Raw genomic sequence first — 19505 nt, forward strand, 5'->3', positions numbered from 1 at the left:
TATGCCGTGCCCTTCGTTCCTCCTCACTGAGTGGTGTCGTAGTCCGCAGCTGTTCTCAGTGTGAGCCGGAGCTCTGCGCCCTGCCCCTTGTTGTGAGGCCCACGACACCAGGTGCGTTGACAGGCGCCCGCTCACCTGGCCGGGGCGCACTGTTGAGACGCCATCCAGTGTGCCCCCCTCCTGCTGCTGCCCGCCTGTGCACGCGGTTCGCATGTCAATCTCTGCTCTGTGTCTCCTCAGCTTGCTTCTCCACACCTCTCCCTTTATTTTGCAGCTCCTGCCGGGAGGCACCCCTTCCTGTTCCTTCATACTCTTTTTTTTTTTTTTTTTGAGAGAGAGAGAGAGACAGCGTGAGCAGGGGAGGGTCAGAGAGAGAGAGAGGCTCTGAACTGTCAGCAGAGCCCGATGTGGGGCTCAAACCCACCAACTGCGAGATCATGACCTGAGCCGAAGCCGGACGCTTAACTGACTGGGCCACCCAGGTGCCCCCCTGTTCCTTCATACTCTTAGTTAGCCTTCCCATGAAAGTTTCTGTGCCTCCTTTCCCTGCCTTGTGAATTTCTTGGACCTTAACAATTTTGGTAACAATCCTGGAGGCCAACTCAGTGTTTTCCCATTCTGTGTTATGGGAAGTTGAAGATTCTGTAAGAGGCAAGTACTTTTTGTGGTTATTATTTTAGGTCACTGGCTAGGCTCTGGTGTGGCTGTCCTGGGGCCAGGTGCCTCCCTGTGGCCGGGTGAGTGGTGGTGATGGGTGTGGGGTGGACGGAGGGGCTGCCCCTGGCCTGGGTGCCCAGGTCAGCAGGCCCATGTTGGTGATGAGCTTGCCAAGTGTGTTGAGTGGCTACCTTTGGAATTTCCTCGGGTCACCCAGTTTTCAAACTGTTGCCTATGCTACTTACGGTTTCTGACTCAAAGCCTTTCCTGGCTTCTGTTCTCTTTATGGGGTTTTTCTTCCCCCTCTGGTGATATCTGGGTATTGCTATAAAGACTCTTAGCACCCTATACTAAATGACTGGTTACTGGGATTTTCAGATTTTAAAGGGGGTGCAAACTATAGCCTGAGAAGTTAGTGTACTTTGATACCAGCATGTCATTTGATCACAGTAGATTATTTGTATTTTCCAGATTGGTGAAAAGATTGGTAAGAAATATATATTTCCAAGGCTGTAAACTGTCTTTCTTAACTGTCTGATTTGCTGCTATTAATAAATTCAAGTTCTTTTTCTCTTTTGCCATATGGAGCTTAAATGCAGAGACCTGAAGTATTCTGTAAATATTTGAATGTGTGAATTGCCGTGTGCCAGATGACGGAGCAGTAGTGCTGGACTCGCCCCGGCGTCCCGACGTGGTCCGAGGCTGCTTAGACATTTGTCTTCTTCCAGAGAAGCAGAGTCAGAACAGTCATTGCATTGTTTGCCAGACCTCACACGGGACTCCCTCTGTATAGAAAGAGCATGTTGATAACAGCTACGTGCTTGAAACCATGTTACGGAACTACAGTTGTGGCAGAGAGCAGGGACCGCTGCGCCGCCAGCCGTGTGCGCGGCCGCCTGCTGCAGATCCACTGGGCACTTGGGGGTGGGCCTGCTCAGAAGGTTCACCCTTGCAGCTGTAAGAAACAGTGGTGGCAGAGTTTTTTAGGCTTTCTCTACTTTTTAAAATGTGTAAACTGAAATTGAAGTAAATCCTAAAAAAAAAAAAAACACCTCACTTCCACATTAGGTATAAAATGAATGCTGTAATAGTTTAATAATAGGGAATAAATAATTAATGTTTATTGAATTTTTAGGGTGCACCTTTGAAATCTTTAAATTGCTAAGTATATTTTATTCTGTGCAATGATATGAATTACATGTTCCAAAACATTAAATATTTAAATAATTTTGCACTTAACTCATGATTCTGTTCGTAATTTTATGGTAACTAATTGGAAGAGAACTTAAATATTAATGTTAGTAATTATTTCTCAAGTAGTACCACTTGTATACAGAACTTGCATGTGCTTTGGGGAAGCTGAGTTCAGGAAGGAAGCAGAAAAGACTGTACATACTTTAGTGACCACACATGCAGTCATCCCTGGACACAGGTAGCTCACAAAAGATTGTAAACCAAGCAAGGAAAATCGTGGTTGGAGTAGGGGACACAAAAGGTGAATTACTGATGTGGAGCAGTCCCTTCATTTCCTTCATTGAGCATTTGCTGGATGCCTCCTGGATGCTGGGTGCTTTGTGGGGCTTAAAAATTGTTGATTGTCTCATGAGAAGATGGACGCTGAAAGCCTAAGGTAGTCTGTGTTGAGTATAGAGGGGGTACAGGAATTGGGGTAATTAACTCTGTGGGGCTGTATTGCTTGAGGGGTGGGGAGCAAGTTGGAAGAGAGCACAATTCACAGAAGAAGAGTGACAGCACAGTGAGGTTTGTAAGGGTGCCTGACAGCTGCCTGGCACAGGACGGGAGACTGGGGTTTCAGGGAGAGAAGTGGCAGGTACGAAGGCCCCACATTTGAATAGGGCAGAGGTTTGGAATTTTAAGGAGTGTCAGCTGGGTAACTCTGTAAGGACGGAGGGACAAGGGCCACGCTTGCATTTGCAAAGCCGCGGCTCGGTGTGTGTGTGGGGGGTAGCCCACAGACAACCTGGTGGGCTCCTTGAGTTGACGAGACCAGGCAGGGAACTTGGAGAGGCCAAAGTAAGTTTGCAGGGCAGAGTACCAGAGAGGAGAGGGCTGCAAAGAGAAAAAGAGAGTTTTGGAGAGCCACACGGGATCCTCCTTGAATATTCAGCCGTGTACCGATGAGCTCATGCCTGCGTGGAAACTGCGTGTCAAGGAAGGAACCCAGGATGGGAGTAGTGGATCAGTCCTTGGAGCTCATGGAGGACCCCAGACAGTTTGTGCCTCCCCGGTCAGAGCGGGAAAATCTTGTAACACGCAGAGAGCGCACTCCCAGGGTATTGCCTCAGTACGGGGCAGATTAAAGTTGCTCTGATCCGGGGAGCGTCTCTCTACCTACCCAGTAGGATGCTGCCTGATGCATGAATCGCCTAATAAAGCCAATTAGAGCTTAAGAAAAAAAAAAAGGTGTTCTGATCCCACCTCTCAAATCTTACACGGAAGCCATGGAAGGACCAAACTCTTCCCAAGTAACCTAACTATGGCCCAGAACAAAGTTTAGAAATATTTGAAGGAGTAAAACAGTACCCATCACCTACCACGGTAGAACCTACAGTGTCGGGACTGTCTAGGCGGGGACCGTGAGGCAGGCAGGCACGGAGGCGAGCGCACAGTCCACGACGAGGTGCCAGGCAAAACAGAGGCAGACCCAGAAATGACACATGTGATGGAGTTATTAGCTAGACACTAATGCCGTTGTTATCACTATATTCTGCATATTCAAGACGATAGAGGAAAGCATGAGCATGTTAAAGAGAAACACAGAATAAAAGAGAACCCAGATGAACTTCTAGAGTTGCACGCCCCAGTGTCTGAGATGAAAACGACATTCCATGAGGGTTAGTAACGGATAGGACACCACAGAAGGAAAGGTGAAGGAACTGGAGACGGCGATAGAAAGTATGCAAAAAGAAGCGTGAAGGAGAAGCCCGTGGGGCGGGGCGGACAGAGCACCAATGACCTTCGACACCGCCTCCCGCGGCCACCGTATGTGTATGTAACTGGACTCACTGAGAGAAAGAATGGGAATGAGGAGTATGAAGAAACATTTGAAGGAATAATGGCTGAAAATTTTCCAATCTGTTGAAAACTATAAACCACAAATTCAAGAAGCTCAGTAAGCCTCAAGCACGAGAAGGATGAAGAAAATCACACCTAGGGGCGCCTGGGTGGCTTAGTCGGTTGAGCGTCCGACTTTCGCTTAGGTCATGATCTCGCGGTTCGTGGGTTTGAGCCCCGCGTCGGGCTCTGTGCTGACTGCCAGCTCGGAGCCTGGAGGCTGTTTCGGAGTCTGTGTCTCCCTCTCTCTCTGACCCTCCCCTGCTCACGCTGTCTCTCTCTCTCCTAGAAATAAATTAAAAAAATATTAAAAAAAAAAAAATCACACCAAGACACGTCATCATTGTGTCAGTGAAAACAATGGATAAAAGAAAAATGCAGTCAGAAAAAAAGATGCATTGGGGCGCCTGGGTGGCTTAGTCAAGTGTGCAGCTTCAGTCAGGTCATGATCTCACAGTTCGTGAGTCTAAGCCCTGTGTTGGGCTCTGTGCTGACAGCTCAGAACCTGGAGCTGCTTTGGATCTGTGTCTCCCTCTCTCTCTGCCCCTCCCCTGCTCATGCTCTGTCTGTCTCAAAAATAAACATAGAAAAAAAATTTTTTTAAAGATGCGTTATGTATTAAACAAAGGTAAAGATGGCAGACTTCTCGTGGGAAACAGTACAAACTAGAAGATGCTGAAAGAACAGCTTTAAAGTATAGAAATGGAAAAGCATAACCTGGAATTCTAAACCAGTAAAAATATCTTAAAAGTGAAGATGAGATCAACATTTTTCAGACATTAAAAGCTGAAGGAATTCATGGCCAGTAGATCTTCATCACAAGATATGATAAAGGAAGTTCTGAGGCAGAGAACAAATGACAGCAGATGGAAATCTGTCTACACAAAGAAATAGAGAACACTGCAAATTATAAATGTATGCAGAAAGTACTTTTTAAATTACTTTAAAATACAGTTGTGTATTTTTTTAATGCTTATTTTTGAGAGAGAGCGAGTAGCGTAGGGGCACAGAGATTGGGGTACAGAGAATCCCAAGTAGGCTCTGGCTGCCAACAGAGAGCCCGACACAGGGCTTGAACTCATGAACTGTGAGATCCTGACCTGAGCCAAAGTCAGACACTCAACCGACTGAGCCACCCAGGCGCCCCTACAATTGTCTATTTAAAAGAAAAATCGTGGTGCACCTGGCTGGCTCAGTCAGTGGAGCGTGCGACTCTTTTTCTCGGTCACAAGTTCAGGCCCCAGGCCCTATGTTGGGGGTAGAGATTACTTAAAAATAAAATCGTAAAAAAAAAATAATAAAGCAAAAGCAACAACAAACCATGAGACTTACATGTAGAAGGAAAATGTCTGACAACAGTAATGTGAGGGCCAGGAGAGGGAATGTAGGGCTCTTGTTATGTTTAGTGGTAGAGTCTTACTTGATGACTGTGGTAAGTTAAAATGTACACCAGGACAGTAAAGTGACCACTTCAGACAGAAAGTGTAGTTCACAGTTCAAAAGAGATATAATAGAATCATTGAAAATACTCAATTTTTTAAAAAGCTGAAAGGAAAAGGAAACAAAAAACAAATGGGTCACTTGAAAAACAATTAGATGATAAATTTAATAAACTTAACCGTATCCACAATTATATTAATATAAGTGGTCTAAACATGCCAATTTTAAATTAAAAATTTTTTTAATTGTAATGTTTATTTATTTTTGAGAGAGAGCCAGAGCTAGAGCAGGGGAGGGCAGAGAGAGAGGGAGACACAGAATTGGAGGCAGGCTCCAGGCTCCAAGCTGTCAGCACAGAGCACAGTGTGGGACTCGAACCCATGAGCAGTGAGATCAGGACCTGAGCCAAAGTTGGACGCCTAACCAACTGAAACACCCAGACTCCCCAAACATGCCAATTTTAAAAGATTGTGAGATAGGCCCAACCATATGCTTTCTGCTATAATGTGCTTTAAACAGTTTATAGAGATGCAAACAGTAAAGTTATAAGGAAAGATACGCCTTGCTTATGTAAGTGAAACACTGGAGTAGGTCTTATTTATTTGTTTATTTCTGAGAGAGAGAGAGAGACAGCGTGAGCAGGGGAGGGTCAGAGAGAGAGGTAGACACAGAATCTGAAACAGGCTCCAGGCTCTGAGCTGTCAGCACGGAACCCGATGCTGGGCTCGAACTCACCAGCTGTAAGATCATGACCTGAGCCGAAGTCTGGACGCTTAACCGACTGAGCCACCCAGGTGCTGCTGGAGTAGGTCTTTAAGTATCAGAAAAATAGATACCAGAGCAAAGAGAGTAATTTCATACTGATATTGGGGTCAGTTTATCAAGAGGACACAGCAGTCCTAAATGTCTTTGCACCTAAATACAAAGCTTCAAAGTATGTGGATGAAAAACTGAAATAACCTCAAGGAAAAACATTGCTGGATCATAGGGTAGTTCTGTTTTTAGTTTCTTGAGGAACTTCCACACTGTTCTCCAGAGCGGCTGCACCAGTTTGCATTCCCACCAGCCGTGCAAGAGGGTTCCCCTTTCTCCGTGTCCTCACCAACACCTGTTGTTTCTTGTGTTGTTAATTTTAGCCATTCTGACAGGTGTGAGGTGGTATCTCATGGTGGTTTTTATTTGTATTTCCCTGATAATGAGTCATGTTGAGCATCTTTTCATGTGTCCGTTAGCCATCTGGCTGTCTTCTCTGGAAAAGTGTCTATTCATGTCTTCTGCCCATTTCTTAACTGCGTTGTGTGTTTTTTGGGGTGTGGAGTTTGGTAAGTTCTTTATAGATTTTAGATACTAACCCTTTGTCAGATATGTCATTTGCAGATCCGTAGGCTGCCTTTTGTTCTGTTGATTGTTTCCTTTGCCTGTGCAGAAGCGTTTTATCTTGATGAAGTCCCAGTAGTTCATGTTTGCTTTGGTTTCCCTTGCTTTCCGAATCATGTCTAGTCAGAAGCTGCTGTGGCCGAGGTCAGAGAGATTGCTGCTGTGGTTCTCCTTTAGGATTTTGATGGTTTCCTGTCTTACATTTAGGTCTTTCATTCATTTTGAAGTGATATTGGGGTGTGGTGTCGGAAAGTGGCCCAGGCTCATTCTTCTCTGCATGTCACCCTCCAGTTCTCCCAGCCCCGTTTGTTGAAGAGACTGCCTTTTTTTTCCATTGGATACTCTTTCCTGCTTTGTCAAAGATGTTGACCATATAGTTGTGGGTCCATTTCTGGGTTTTCTGTTCTGTACCATTGATACATGTGTCTGTTTTTGTGCCAGTACCATGCTATCTTGATACAGCTTTGTAATATAGCTTGAAGTCTGGACTTATGATGCCTCCAGCTTTTTTTTTTAGGATTGAGTTGGTGATTGGGGGGTCTTTTGTGGTTCCATACAAATGTTAGGGTTGTTTGTTCTAGCTCTGTGAAAAATGCTGGAAAATGTTAAGTGAAATAAGTCAGTCAGAGAAAGGCAAATACCATATGATTTCACTCATTTGTGGAATTTAAGAAACAAAACAGATGAACACATGGGAAGTGGGGGGAAAAAGAGAAGAGAGGGAAACAAACCACCAAAGACTCTTTAACGATAGAGACCAAACTGAGGGTTGATGGAGAGAAGTGGAGGGATGGGCTGAATGGGGGATGGGCACTAAGGAGGGCACTTGAGATGAGCACTGGGTGTTGTATGCAAGTGATGAATCACTGAGTTCTACTCCTGAAACCAATACTGTATCATATGTTAACTAAAATTTAAATTAAAAAAAAAAAAGAATTACAAGGAAAAACAGATAAATACAAAATTATGGTTGGAGATTCTAACACCTCTCAACAACTGATTGAACAAGTAAACAGAAAATCACTAAGGTTATAGAAGACTTGAATGACATTGTTAGTCAACGTGACCTGACAGCTGTTTTTAGAAAACTCTACCCAACAATAGCCAGCATGCTTACAGATCCTTTAAGTGAATGTTAGACATTTACCAAATAGGCTACATTCTGGCCCATGGAAATCATATTAAAAAAATATTTTGAGAATGAGAGAGTACTCACAAGCTAGGGAGGGGCAGAGAGAAAGGGAAGGCGGGGGAGAGAAGAAGAAAAAGAAGAAGAGAGAGAATATGAATCCCCAGCAGGCCCCTTGCTGTCAGCACAGAGTCCAGTGTGGAGCTCAAACTCACGAACTATGAGATCATGACTTGAGCCGAAATCAAGAGTCAGATGCTTAACTGACTGAGCCACTCAGGCACCCCAAAAATGTCTTGATAAATTTGGAAGAATTCAAATTGTACAAAGCAACTTCTTTGACTATGTGGAATTATATTAGAAATCACAAATGAAAGACGCTTAGCTACACATACAAGGAAATCATGTCACATGCTGAAGAGCCTGTGAGCCAAACAAGAAGTCAGGAACATAGTTAGAAAATATTTTGGACCTAGTGAGAATGGAAACACCACATATCAGAATTTAAGAATCACTGTCAAAGTGCTGCTTATAGGGCACTTCGAGCACTGATCACCACTTGTGCAAGAGAGAGGGCTCAATGGGGCGCCTGAGGGGGCTCCGTCAGTTAAGTGACTTCAGCTCAGGTCATGATCTCATGGTTTGTGAGTTCGAGCCCTACGTCGGGCTCTGTGCTGACAGCTCAGAGCCTGGAGCTGCTTCAGATTCTGTGTCTCCCTCTCTCTCTGCCCCTCCCCGATTCATGTTCTCCCTCTCTTTCTCTCCCTCTCTCTCAGAAATTAAAAACAAACATTTAAAAATAAAAAAAAAGAGAAAGGGCTCAGTGATTTGTTCTCTCACTACAAGAAAGCAGATCAAAGAGCCGGTTACACCCATAGTAACCCATAGCAAGGAAATAATAACATAAAGGCAAAAATCAACAAAACAAAAATTTTTTAAATATGGAAAATCCACAAAACCAAAAGCTGATCCTTTTAAGAGTGATAAAATTGATAAACCCTGAGCCAGGCCAAAGATTTGAATAAATACCGCATAAGCCTGTGAACAAATATTTAACATAATTAATGCTTAAGGACAACCATAGTGAGACAGTGCTATGCAGTCATTACGATGGCTGCCATGAAAACAACTAGCCACATTGATGAGGATGTGGGTTACTGGAACTCTACAACACTGCTTTTTGGGAGTAATTTGGCAATTCCTTAAAAGTTAGACATGCACCTACCATATGACCCAGTTATTCTCTTTCTTGGTATTTATCCAAGAAAAACAAAAGCATGTGTCCACTCCAAGATTGTACATGAATGTTCATAGCAGCTACTATTTGTAATAGTCAGAAACTGGAAATAACCCAAATGTCTCTGAATGGGAGGATGGATAAACAAATTGTGGCTTAGCCACGTAATGGAATACTGCTCAGTAATGAAAAGAAATAAAGTCCTGATGCATACCTGGGAAGCATCTCCAAATAACGGTGCTTGACAGAAGAAGCCAGACAGAAGACGTTATGTTGTGTGTTATAACTTCTGCACAATTCTAGAATTTGCGTAGTAATCAGTAGAGGCAGAGCTCAGGCCAGTGGTCACCTGTGAATGAGGGTGGGAGGGGGGAGTGAGTTCAGGAGGAAGGGGGTACCGGGGGCACAAGGAAACTTGAGGGTAATGGTAAATGTTCATTGTCTTGGTCACCGAGGTTTCACAGCTGTGTGCATATGTCAGAAGTACTCAGATTGCACGCCTCCTGTATCTTCAGCTTGTCGTAGCTCGGTTGTGCCTCAGTACAGCTGTAAATACTTTTTGAAGAATCCGTGGAGTTTATATTTGTGCCCTACATTTGGTCACAGATAGGAGTATAACCATGGGGTGAGGTGCTAGTATTTGGTTACTTTGAATTTCAGTCCCGTGTTGTAGCGTACCCGCATGTGTGTCTTGTAGTGTGTTGCTTGCTTTGTCTGAAGAAGGTGTGGAGAGGGAGGCTGGCACCCTTTCGAGGAACAGCTTCATGGTTGAGCATGCTGGTCAGGGTGGAGTTTTGACTTTGGTTCAGGACGCTGCCCGCCCTCTCCGTGGGTCACCTGGCTGCTTCATGGCTCTACGTGCCACACGCGCTCTTGATTCCGAATGACATATCCAGGCGCAGCCTATTCCCCAAGTATCTTACTTGTGCAAAACAAACTCACCGCGTTACCTGGATGTGTACATGAACTTCGTATGAAACAACCTCTACAGCAAACCCCTGGCTCTTGCCGCGGCCCCAGCTACGTGTGGCAGCCCCGCTGTGGGCACGACCGCCGCCCAGGCGGCCCAGCCTGTCCTCGTCACATCCTTGGGTTTGTCGGCAAGTCCAGTGGCTCTGCCTTCAGTGCTCCTGAGTCAGACTGCTCTGCTCCTCCACGGCTCCTGCCTGTGCCCGGAGCCGCCTGGAACAGCCTTCATGCACACCGGGTCACCACGTCCTGAGAAACCTTCAGCCTCTTCCCACAGCCCACAGCCTGAGCGCGGCCCGGCCTGCGCCCTTCTCCGGGGTGCGGCGCCCCCGGCCTCCGTCCTGCCCTCCCCCAAGCCTGCAGTGCTTGTCCCGCGGGTACGCAGCCGTGTGCGCGTCTGTGTTGCTTAGCCCTTGCTCCCTTTGCTCTTGTTAGAATGTCCCCTGGTAGCCCTGCCCCCGGGCCGACTTCTTTATTCTCCACAAAGAAGTGCCTCCTGCCGTTGGGTAGCAGGCGCTCACGTCTGAGTGCGCCTGTCTCTTGTCTCCCTGGAGCCCGCAGGGCCTCTGGGCTTTTCGCAGGTGCACCTCTGGTCTAACCGGTCGGGGTGCCGGCACGCTGTGTATTTCAGATGTTTATGGAAGAGGCCTTCCTCACCTCAGAGCCCCTCCCTGCACGCGGTCCAAGGGAGACTTGTGTGTGCCTCTCCACCTCTGCTCGTCCTCGGTCGACGTCTGGCTCCTTCACTCCTGGGGCGCACGCAGCTTCCCCCTGACCCCCCACCCCGTTCCCGTCGCAGCCCTTCCCCTCAGACAGCCTCATCTCCCTGATGGAACCTCTCCCACTCCCTGCCCTGTCTCTTCCTGTGGCCTCCTGCCCCAGGGCCTTGTACTTGCTCTCACGAATGGCCCTCTCCCACGTATCTGTGTGGCTTCCACCAGCCCCAGACGTCAGGTGTCTCCTCGAGGAGGTTTACTGATGGGAGGGCATGTCCCCAACCCCAGACGCTCCTGCCTGCTTTCTGTTTTTCTCCTTTCGAGTGATCACTGAATCTACTGTTCTGTAAGTTTTCCCTTCTCTGTCTTGTTTGTAGTCTTTGTCTTTGACAGGGATATTAGCTCACAGTGGGCAGGGAACTTTGTTTTAGTTACTGCTGTGTCCCCAGTGCCTGGACAAGTGCCTTGGCAAATGGTGGCTTCCAGTAAACACTAGATGGACAGGCTGACTGGTGAGTGGACGGACAGATGATCTGGAGCTGAGGTGGTTATCCTCAAGTCAGTTCTGGCTCTTACGGTATAATCTCTGGCCTGGAGACTTTGTAACCTTGGAGTCCAGCACCTCCTTCTCTGAGTAAGAAGGTGGCCTCGAAAGAGCTGAAGGCTGTGGCTGTCCAGTTAGTGATGGGTTTTTCCATAGGCCAGGGGATGAGAGATGGTTTTAAATCAGTGTGATTTTTGAAATTGTCATAATTTCTGCATCTTGGATCTGTTGGGACAGAGAAAGACATCTGTCCCATGGTGTTCTGTGGTTTGCGTAGTCTGGAATTTTCTAGAATACCACTCATTGGGATACAGTACTCACTTCCCTCCCCTCCCAGCCCAGACATTCATATGGCTGCTGAGCTGGCTTTGGTTCAGTCAGTGGAACCTGCAGATGTGACAGATGTAAACAGTTTTGGTCACTGGATTATAAAGGCAGGTGAGAGTATATGTGCAAGTCTTTTGAGTCGTAGCGGTGCTGTCATTCACTCAGTTAATCATTCATTCATTCATTCATTCATTCACTCAGCTCCCCTGCTGAAGCACCTGGCACCTGCCAGTCCTCCTGGGATTTAGGGATGGAGCCTGCGGCCTTTTGAGAGTACTCACTCGGCCGTGGAACCAGCCATGTGGGCGCACACTTGTCCAGCTGACAGACACAGCCAAAGACACGTGTGAGCCCTGGGGCGGGAGAGCAGAGAGAGCGCCAGGGACTGAGGGAGGAGCCGGGGCTGCTGGCTGGGCAGGGCGGGGTCAGGTATTGGGATGAGCCTCTGGGCGGCACTGGAGACTTTGTAAAATCCCCCCGAGTTCCAGCCCGAATAACCCTGGCGTGGGTCCCCGTCCGCCTTTCCACCCGATGAGGCCCATGGCAGAGGATGGCAGCAGAGGCCTGGGTGTCTCTGTCGCCGTGGCTCTGCATGTGCGCTGGCTGGGAGCCTTGGTACAGCTATCCTGCCTCTGGAGGCCATGCCTGCTTTCCCCCTCACCTGTTCCCAGGTGCGCCTCTCAGGATTCACAGGCTGGTTTCTCTGTGGTGCAGATGACCAGTCCTGGGCTCACATTCATTTGAGTTAAAATCTTGAGGCGCCTGGGTGGCTCAGTCGGTTAAGCATCTGACTTCAGCTCAGGTCATGATCTCACAGTTCGTGGGTTTGGGCCCCGCATCAGCAGGCTCTGTGCTGACAGCTCAGAGCCTGGAGCCTGCTTCAGATTCTGTGTTTCCCTCTCTCTCTGCCCCTCCCCTGCTCATGCTCGCTCGCTCGCTCTTTCTCTCTCTCTCAGAAATAAATAAAACATTTAAAAAAAAATCTTGGCCCCTGCTTGCTGACCTTGTGGCTTTAGGCCTGTTTTAAATCTGTGGAGCTTGTTTGTGTATTTTTAAGGCTAATTTTTCTTTTTGAATAGGGTGGTTGATACCGTTGGAAGAGAGTGTAGGGTAATGATCTTGCTCTTACCTATTTGAAAAAGCAGATGTTGAAGTCAGGTAGCTGGAGATGCACTGAGCGTAACTGCTGCTGCGCTGGACGGGAAACCGGGTCTGGGGTGCGCGGCGCGGTCAGGCTCCTGCTGTTTATCTCGCCTCTGGAACGGGAACACCACCTCGGGGTGGTTGGGATCTGCACACACACTCACACAGGCCAGAATTACTTCCCTGGATGTGAGCCCTATTCCAGGCACACACCTTTGGAATAGTGGCTTTCAACTCTGCTGATGGTCAAGGGTGGGGTGTCCTCCATGTGGAAATACAGATGCACACTTTTCAGCAGGTGGGGAGAGTAATAACAGGCGTCTGGGTGAAGGGGCTAAGTGGACAATTTTCTAACTCCTTCTAAGATATTCTTTATGGTGCTACTGTTTATTTGAAGTACGGTGAGTTTCTAGAACATTAGGTACAGTTTTATTCAACAAATTACCTATTAGATGCTTATATAAACATGCACATACATTGTGACTTTAAAACTATATAGTATTTTTAAATGATCTTGGCTTTGTGGATCATGTTTTGAAATTAGAAATTTTTTTTCTATTTCAGACTCCTTTTAATTTTGGCATGAATCATAGAACACCATCCTACCCCGCTGGGGATTATTGTCTTCTGTGCAGAAGTGAGCGGAAAGACTCTTCATTCTTAGAGAGTGGAATTAAGACTGCGAGCAAATTGGCCCTTTCCATGGCCCCCAAGGGCAACAGCGTGCTGCACCTGCCGCTGTGGGTGTGCCCGGACTGCCGGCGGACTGTGGAGAAGGAAGAGAGGCACAGCGGCCTTGACCCGCCGTCGGTGAGTGTCCAGCGTGGGCTCCTCGGCCTTCTTACCCCGTGGGCTAATTGGGAAGTGAGAGCATTCACTTGGGTCAGCTTTCTGGAAGGAAACCCCTCTTCTGCCATCTTCTAGTCCCTTGCTCCACCCTCTGGGGCCATCTTCCTGGTCTTCTGTCCAGACGTGCCGTGGGTAGTGGGGGAGACCTGCTCTCCTGGGTCGAAGAGCTCAGTCAGCAAGCTCAGGCAGGGGACCAGAGGATGTGTTCTGGCTCTTTTAGTCTGGTCTCCGGATTTCTTTGGCAAGGCAGTTGCTGAAAAGCTCAAAGGCTCTTTGTGTCTTTGGTTCTAGCCAGGTTTGTGTGCTGGTAACTCACCTAAAATTTTTCTCCAGACACAGTCCTTACCTCTGCCCCCCGACCCCCGATTTTTCCTTGATTTTTTTTTTTTAATGTTTTATTTATTTCTAGGAGAGAGAGAGAGAGAGACAGCGTGAGCAGGGGAGGGTCAGAGAGAGAGGGAGTCACAGACTGAACAGGCTCCAGGCTCTGAGCTGGCAGTCAGCACAGAGCCCGACGCGGGGCTCGAACCCACGAAACACGAGATCATGACCTAAGCGAAAGTCGGACGCTTAACCGACTAAGCCACCCAGGCGCCCCTTGATTTCTTTCCTCAACTGAATGGAGGCTTTCTTTTTTCTTTGTTTTTTAATGTTTTATTTATTTCTGAGAGAGAGAGAGAGACAGCATGAGTGGGGGAGGGTCAGAGAGAGAGGGAGACACAGAATCCAAAGCAGGCTCCAGGCTCTGAGCTAGCTGTCAACACAGAGCCTGGCGTGGGGCTCGAACCCATAAACCATGAGACCGTGAACTGAGCCGAAGTCGGACGCTTGGGGCACCTGGGTGGCTCAGTCGGTTGGGTGGCCTGTTTTGGCTCTGGTCATGATCTTGCGGTTTGTGGGTTCGAGCCCCGCATCAGGTTCTGTGCTGACAGCTCAGAGCCTGGAGCCTGTTTCGGACTCTGTGTCTCCCTCTCTCTCTGACCCTCCCCTGCTCACGCTGTCTCTCTCTCTCTCTCAGAAATAAATAAAACATTAAAAAAATTTTTTTTAAAAAGAAAAGAAAAGAAGTCTGACACTTAACCAGTTGAGCCACCCAGGCGGGAGGCTTTCTTGAGGACTTAAGGCTCACATAGGAAGGCTACACCTTAGTCTCCTCTTTGGCCCTGATGTGTGTTAGCGGCTCTGGTCCTGAAAGGGCTCTCTGGTCTGCTCTTTGGGTTCTGAAAAGACTTGGCTTTTGCAACCACAGGAGGCCCCACATTCTAGGCCTTTTCTGTTCCTTTTATTTCTGTCTGTAAGCAGCGGTCTGTTCCTAAGCCGTCGTGCTCTGATGCCTCACTGCACACAGGCGCCAACACCAGCATCCATTACCGCGTGTTCTGACCGGGCCTGCCTTCCAGGCCGCATGTGCTGGGTTGGCGAATAAATGTTTTGCTGCCGCACAGTGTGAATCTTCCTCCTTTTCGCTCTCTGTGGCCTCCTTCCCGCCCGCTGCTAGGCCAGGGACTTCTGTTCTCGGGGTTCCGTGAAGGCAGGGCCCCGGCTCACATGCCAGTTTCTGCATGTTTATCAGAATAAAAATTGGTTTCTCTCTCCACCTCCTCTCACGTGCCCCTTTTCCTGAGCGTTCTCTTCAGCACCTCTTTACTTTCTTTCTTTTCTTTCTTTTTTTTTTAGTTACTATTATTTTTTTAAGTTTATATCTTTATTTTGAGGGAGAGACAGAGAGTGAGAGCAGGAGAGGGGCAGAGAGAGAGAAGCAGAGAGAGCATCCCAAGCTGGGCTCAGTGCTGTCAGCGCAGAGCCTAGCACGGGGCTTGAACTCCCGAATCGTGAGATCATGACCTGGCCCAAACTCAAGAGTCGGGGGCTCAGTCGCCTCCCGTGCCCGGCACCCTCCTCAGCACCGCTTTCTGACGTGGTGCGCACTCGCCGCTCCATTCTCCCCGGCTTCTTCCCTGGCGCGTACGCTCCAAGCGCAGCTGTTTCTGTGGGTTTTCTGACCGGGAACAGTGCCTAGCCTGGCATGTTTGGGAAACCCAAATATTTGAGTTAATAAATGAGTGAGTGCACATGGAAGCGAATAAACCGTGGAGCCCCCTCAGTAGGATTAAAAAGATGGCATAGTCAGTCTCAAGGCTTCACCCTCAGATCATCTTGCTTTGATCGTTTTATTATTTCACTTTGTGTTTTTTGTGTGTCCCCCTAAACTGTGTGACTGTTTCCCCGTTTCTTTCATGGGAAGCGACTGTGCGGTGCTGGGTGCTGGGTGCTGGTGTTGGCGGCCCCTCTGCCCCCGCTGGCTTCTGCCTCCTGCCGGGAGCACTCCGCCCTCCGCCCTCTGCCTGGCCGTGCCTTTGGAGGGAGGACTTGGAGAGCAGTGGAAATAGCTGACGTCCCAGAAGCTGTCTTGCCGTGGTGACAGTCTCATTTCCTAACCCCCACTTTGTCCCGGACAGTGGTTGTCAAATGAGGCTCTCTCTTGTCACAACAGTGACCCTGGGCACCGCAGAGGAAATGTTGACTTATGTTTGTAGATTTAGATCTTCTGTTGCTTTTGTAAAGTTGGCCTCTGTGCTCACGTGGGCAAAGTTGCTGGCCTGTTTTAAAAAATGAGACCTAGGGGCACCTGGGTAGCTCAGTTGGTTAAGTGTCCAACTTTGGCTCAGGTCACAGTCTCGCGGTTTGTGAGTTCCAGTCCCACGTGGGGCTCTGTGCTGACAGCTCAGAGCCTGGACCTTGCTTCAGATTCCGTCTTTCTGTCTGTCTGTCTCTCTCTCTCTCAAAAGTAAGTATTAAAACAATTTTTTAAAAAGTTATAAATTACATCTAGTAAAATTCACCTTTTGAAAGTATATATATATATATATATATATATATATAGTTCAGTGAGTTTTGACAAATTTATACAGTGTGTAACCACCACTGCTGCAGCTAAGATGTAGAACATTTCCATCGCCCCCAAAAGTTCCCTTGTAACCGTTGACCTGATTTTTGTCCCCATGGTTTTGCTTTTTCTAGAGTGTCACATAGGCTCCTTCAACTTGGCATAATGCTTTCGAGAGTCTTCCCTCAGTAGTTTGTTCCTGTCGTTTGGTGGATGGATTGTAGAGCTGTACTACACTGTTTATCCAGTCGCCGCTGGTGAACCTTTGGGTTGTTTCCAGAATTGCACTGTTGGCATAAAGCTGCGTGAAGCTCGCACATGTCTTTCTGTGGTTGCTGGAGTGAGGACGCCCTTTCATCCGTGCTCAGGAAGGATGTCTGCCTGAGGTCTTCTGTCTTTAATGTCTTTCAGGGCCTCCTAAGAGGAGTTGAGATGTGCTCCTGCTTCTTCTCTTTTCTGGAAGAGTTTGTGTAGAACCGGTGTTGTTTCTTCCCTAAGTGTTGTTGGTTCTTGTTTCTGTCTCTCTCAGCCTGGTGCAGTGTGAGGCAGTGCGCGTGAGAGAGCGCCGCCCCAAGGGGGCACTGACGCAGCGGCCACCCTCCGTGCCCCCGGGGGATCCGGTCCGTGCGCCCAGCCCTGGAGCTGGCCTAGCTCTGCTCTGGTTGCACACGGTCATTTCTGGAGCGGCGTGTGGGCCGGGGAGGGGTCTCCCTTCACATTCTGTCCCCCTTGTGTGGTGGTGGGCTGCCCTCGCTTCCCCTTCAGCACGAGCTTCCCGCCCGTGGCATTTTGTCTGTCCGTCCCCTCCCCCATTCACCCTCAAGCCTCAGGCAGCCCTGTGTCTGGGACACGGGGGACAGCTCTCCCACTGCCCCTGCCCCTGCCCTGTGATATCAGCCAGTCTCTGCCTGTAGCTGTAGGGGTCTTGGGTGGGACAGACCCCCGTACTTCCCCAGGGTGGCTGACCTGTCCCTGTGTCCGTGGGGGTCCTGGGCCTTTCTCCCACGGCGGAGAGCTCCGTTCTCTCCTCCCAGTGGATAAGCCCTGGGCCCTGGGTCGAAGGCACCAGCCGCCCCCACAGCAAACGCCTTCTCCAAGAGAGAGCGTGGACCTGGCAAGGCCACACTGGCCACAGTCAGCCTTTAAGAACTCATTACAAATCTCGTTTCCTTCTAACCCACATTAAGGCTGCACTCCTTCCTCTGCCAGAGGTAAAATAGTGCATGTATCGCCTTGTCCTCAGAGGGGCTCAGTGTACGTGCCCAGCTCGTGTGGTCACTTCGGCCCTCTGGTGGCCCGGAGTTATGAGTTCTCACGGTCAGTGTGGGAGCTCTGAGTTACTAAGTGGGAGCGGAACTGAATTGTTCTTTTCTAGGTGAGCATTCGCCCCCCACGAGCCGTGGTAGAGTACCAGGAAAAATGTGCCCGACACCCTGCCTTACAGTGTGCGCTGTAGATTTCCAGCCTCCCTAGACCTGGCTGTGTCCAGACCCCCCGGAAGTCTTCCCTTGAGATGCCCCCTGCACACTGGCACGTCCTGGTCCTGCTTGTTTATTGTGTTTTTTGTTTTTATTATTTGTGGGGTTTTTAGGGGGCTGTGGGTGCAGGTCCTTCTGACCGCACTATTCTAGAACAGCCGGAGTTCCGTGACTCAGCATTGCCATCACTCGCTTGCAAAGCCCCCTGAGCCCTTTGCCTGGGACCTGGTTCCACGCTGCCCCTCCTCCACCTGGTGGGGACCTGCTGGGGAAAACCGGGCCCTGGGCTCCCTGCCGCCCCTCGTGGCTCAGGGCTGGGGCTGGGCCTCTGCGGTGTTGCCCCCTCGTTACCACAAAAGGGCGTGAACCTTTGTCCTTCTCCGGTCTTCCCAAACCCACCACACCCTCTGCCCTCCTCGGCTCAGCTCACACTCGCGTGGGGGGAGGAAGCTGACACTCAGGCCCTGGCTCGCCTCCCACCCTACAGTCATGGAATTGGGGTGCCCCTCCCTTTTCAGCCTCTCCACGCCTTTGTTGCTTCAGTTCATCTTTTCTTCTTACGTGCCCACACGTCTTTTTTTCTGCCCTGGCTCATGCCCAGGATGGTGCAGACGCTCTAGAATTGTCCATCTTTCACATGCCCCGCCTCTGAGCTCTGAGCCCTCCCAGCTGTCCCCACCTTTCCGCAGCCCTGCACACCTCGGGGAAAGTGATAAATTTCCGGTTCAGCTTCTTCAGTGGGTAAGAGGCTTTCCATTTCTTTCCCAGGTAGTTTTAGTGAATTATATTCTGAGAAACTGTTAAGAGTTACTGGTTTGAAAGCGTGTGGAGGCGGACTCTTCCCTTCTTACCATATCTGCACGTACAAATCTTTATTCCTTACTTGTCCTGTCGCTTTCTTTTAACAGTCTTGATAGAACTCTGTCAGTTTTGTCTTTTCAAAGAACTTTTTAGCTGAAAAAAAATCTCTCTCCTTTCTGTTTGATTAATTGCCACTGCTGTGTGTGGTGTAGATCCGATCAGTCAGTGCCGAGGCATAGCCGAAAGCAGTGCTGATCAGCCCCTCGGACTTGTCTCCTCCTCGTTCGCCGTCTTCTAGAGGCTCCCACTGCTCACAGATCATGTCTGTTCCTCCAGGGACATTGTGTCCTGTGTATCACAAGGCGATGGTGGCAGACACCACGGTGCCCTGCATCAGAGACATCCATCAAGAAGTGGAGACATGGGCTTCTCTCACTTTCTCGTCCTTGGTAGAGGGCTCAGAGGCCATGGCAAGGTGGGGTGCTGTCCGTCTCTAAGCCTCTCCTGAGGGCTGCTGACAGGTGTCTGGAGCGGGGGTGCTAGCCGCTTTGGGGCGCTGCGTCCCTCGCCCATCTCCCCTGGGGCCCTAGTGGGGACCTGCGCGTGCTTGGCCAGCCTGTGTGGGGGCCGGCGGGGAGACAGCCCTGTCCCACTCTCTGGCTCCCTGGGAGGGGCTGCGGGGCCATCACACGGCTCCTGCCACTCGTGACCACAAACCTGGTTTTTCCCTTCTTTCTCTCTTCCGCCTTCCTGAACCCAACGGTTTTTCTTGCTCTGTTCTGATACGTGCTGGAAACCTGTAATTACTGTACCAGGTTCTGAAATGTTGGTTGTATTGGCTCAATTTTAAATATTTTCTAATTTTCATTATTTCTC

General features: G+C 49.0%; 1 protein-coding gene across 8 annotated transcripts in view; it reads left to right on the top strand.

Annotated features, from left to right (window-relative positions):
• Positions 1-19505, top strand: part of FAM193A (family with sequence similarity 193 member A) — a 164376-nt gene that overhangs the window by 58471 nt on the left and 86400 nt on the right. For 6 of the 8 annotated variants that reach the window (XM_039232071.1, XM_039232072.1, XM_039232074.1 and 3 more), the window contains exon 2: positions 13179-13424. The exons of 1 other annotated variant lie outside the window; for it this stretch is intronic. In XM_039232071.1, coding sequence (XP_039088002.1) covers positions 13197-13424 — 228 coding nt within the window. In that variant the 5' untranslated portion in view covers positions 13179-13196. Of the gene's footprint in view, positions 1-10242; positions 10262-13178; positions 13425-19505 lie in introns of those variants that run through there. One more of the 8 variants, XM_039232078.1, reaches the window with a different exon arrangement.

Source organism: Hyaena hyaena, unplaced genomic scaffold (genome assembly GCF_003009895.1).
Source record: "Hyaena hyaena isolate Hyena2069 unplaced genomic scaffold, ASM300989v1 scaffold_63, whole genome shotgun sequence".
Classification (NCBI taxonomy): Eukaryota; Metazoa; Chordata; class Mammalia; order Carnivora; family Hyaenidae; genus Hyaena; species Hyaena hyaena.